The sequence below is a fragment of the Eimeria necatrix genome, genomic scaffold (assembly GCF_000499385.1).
Source record: "Eimeria necatrix Houghton genomic scaffold, Enh_scaff2516, whole genome shotgun sequence".
In the NCBI taxonomy this organism is placed as follows: domain Eukaryota; phylum Apicomplexa; class Conoidasida; order Eucoccidiorida; family Eimeriidae; genus Eimeria; species Eimeria necatrix.
This window is the reverse complement of record NW_013653085.1, coordinates 1-2,458: the sequence shown is the minus strand read 5'-3', so window position 1 is coordinate 2,458 and position 2,458 is coordinate 1. Positions and strand designations below refer to the sequence as shown.

Sequence of the window (2,458 nt, the reverse complement as noted above, 5' to 3'; positions counted from 1 at the left end):
GGCTCCTATGCAGTTACTTAGAGAGCCCTCCTCCTGCGCACACAAAGCAGCCTAGAAGCTGCCACTTACGACTGGTAGGGAGTGTGCTGCTGCAAGTTCCAACACTAAGTGCGTGTGGCAGGCGAATGCTGACGCTGGCATAGGCACTCCATATTACCTCCAATCCCATTATACTACCTCGAGAAACGGTAGACTTCGTAAATAATTCTATTGATTCTCCATGGGAAGTATACTATTTGGCCGAGGGGCCAAACTAGTGTGCCAGCATACAACGCCTCATCATCACGTTTCCCTTGCTCTATCACCAAATCAGCGAATGACTGGCAGGCGCTACAGTAGAAGCACAGTTTGTCATTGAAAAGAGCTGAAGCTGCAAACATAGGTATCTAAGAACCCTAGAAAATGCTGTATGCATGTAGTGCTTCACGGAGTTGCGAGTAACCTGTTAGGCACAAGTGGAAGAAGCCTGAGGAGCGATGGTTTGAAAAAGCATGAAAAAGTTTCCTGGTCGAAATATGTGCTACGCCCCAACATTGCACCAAAAATCAAACAGAGTACGGCTCAGGTAGCACTTTCCAGCTGGTACGATGGTCATCATAATAAAGTCGCGATGCCGAATGTCACAATGGCAAGAGCAACAAAACTTGGAACTGCTGTTGATGCGGAGCCTGTGAGGGAAGATATGATCCTGTCCCACTGCTCCTGCCTGCAAACCACCCGCATTCCAGTAGACAATATTCACTTCAATTCATAACAATGAAGGCGTTCTGGGTAGCACTGCGACGCAAGGACCAGAGTGTTGCTTACGTGAATAAAGCAGAGCCGCTACTCCCAAAAACAGCAGGCATCGTTTTGCAAATCAACGCGTAACCGTTTTTTGTAGTTCCGTCATCCGCATAAGTTGAGAGCATTCCACCTTCTGTGCCACCTGTAGTGGAGGTAGTCGTTTGAGTGCAAGTGACGACTCGGCAGTCTGCAGTGGCATTGGATGAAGGGTTGTAGAGGGCTACAAAAGAAACGTTATCTTGATTGTTGTACAGTGTTTCGCCGTCAGTCTTTGATGGCGGAAGGCCAGTGAAGTTTTTGTAGGCTGCCTTCCAGTAATCAACTGTTTCCTTGCAGTTAGGCTGCGCAGCAGTTAGAGACTTGAAGGCATACGTTCCGTCTTCAAAAGGTTTCAGTGCGCTGGGCGCCGCCATTGCTTCCGGTGCTTCCGTCTGAACAAAGGAAGAAGATAATATTACAATACTGAATAACCTTTTTTGTCACGACGTTGATCATATTTTGTTCCGCTTACCGGAATCAAATGTGTGCAAACTTTTGTCCACTCGTTGGTTTCATCTAGACTTATTCCTGTGGGGTCGTTTAATTTATTGTTATCTGATGCCGCTGTGAAGTTGGGGAGCCCAGCTGCCTCACGTGCAGCGTTGACCTCGCTGAGGCACTCGACACTTTCTCCTGCACCGAAGACATTCGGGCACAATTATATTTTGTGATATTTCAGCTGGGGACACTTCTTGAAAAATAGAATGGATTTGAAGAAGTGAAGCAGTACTCATTTGTAGGAGTCGCCTGAGATCGTGTCTCTGTACTCCTGAAGGCAAGCCAGCGTGCGCTCCAGTAAACAGCTGGGTAAAGGCTTGCTACTTACCGAGGCTTGCAGTGTACTTGATATTTGATCCACTTCCTGCTGAGGCACCGAGAGTTGAGGCTCTCAGCACCAAGAACAAAGTGCTTAGGAGTAGTGGTACGCTCCAATGAAACATCTTTGAGGAGTGACCTTCAAAAATAGCCGGTGAGGAAAAATTAAGAGAGCTTTGAAAAAGCAAGGCTTTTAGCTAAGCTCATACAGAAGGAAGCTATATTTGCAGCCAAAGTTGTGTTCGCTGTTGGAGTCAGCGCCTCCCTGCAGATCCCTTGGCGAGCAATGCCGGCGTGCTGAAGAACGCGCATCGCGGAACCTTAGATCTGCACAAGCAGAGCTACATCGCTTGAAATCAGTCAATTTTCAATTGCAAATTATATTGTTTTGAAAATGTCCGCCAGCGTGAGTGTGAGGGGGAGACATGAGCCAAGGTGCTCCCCCAAATCTTTGTGGTCCCCTGAGCATTAGATCCTCATGAGAAGGCCAAGCGCACACATCTCCATGCATATCCTATTCCGCGGGGGGCATCTACTCGGTATACATGTTTATCAGCGATTTCTAAAATTTGTGAACCCAAAATGATGATTGAGTTGCAGGTTTCAAGCTGTCTGTTGACCTCGGCGAGCGCTGTTTCGGAACCCGTGCACACTCCATATTCGCCTCGAAAAGCAAACCTATCCAAACTAAATTTTGATTTTCAAGAATAAATGAAACGCAAGACAAGGCAAGATGTCGGTTTCCTTGCCGCCTCAGTCCCTTTTGCCTATTCCCCATGACAACGAGCAGGTTCCCCTAAGTTCGAGAAAAGCGGTA

General features: G+C 47.4%; 1 protein-coding gene across 1 annotated transcript; it reads right to left on the bottom strand.

The window, feature by feature from the left end:
* Positions 1 to 594: 594 nt before the first annotated feature.
* ENH_00034490 (SAG family member) lies at positions 595 to 1,766 on the bottom strand (the record flags this gene model as incomplete). The annotated part of the gene is made up of 4 exons (XM_013580337.1): positions 595 to 706; positions 808 to 1,217; positions 1,298 to 1,458; positions 1,652 to 1,766. 4 exons carry the CDS (start codon positions 1,764 to 1,766, stop codon positions 595 to 597), a joined length of 798 nt encoding a protein of 265 aa, XP_013435791.1.
* Positions 1,767 to 2,458: the final 692 nt, after the last annotated feature.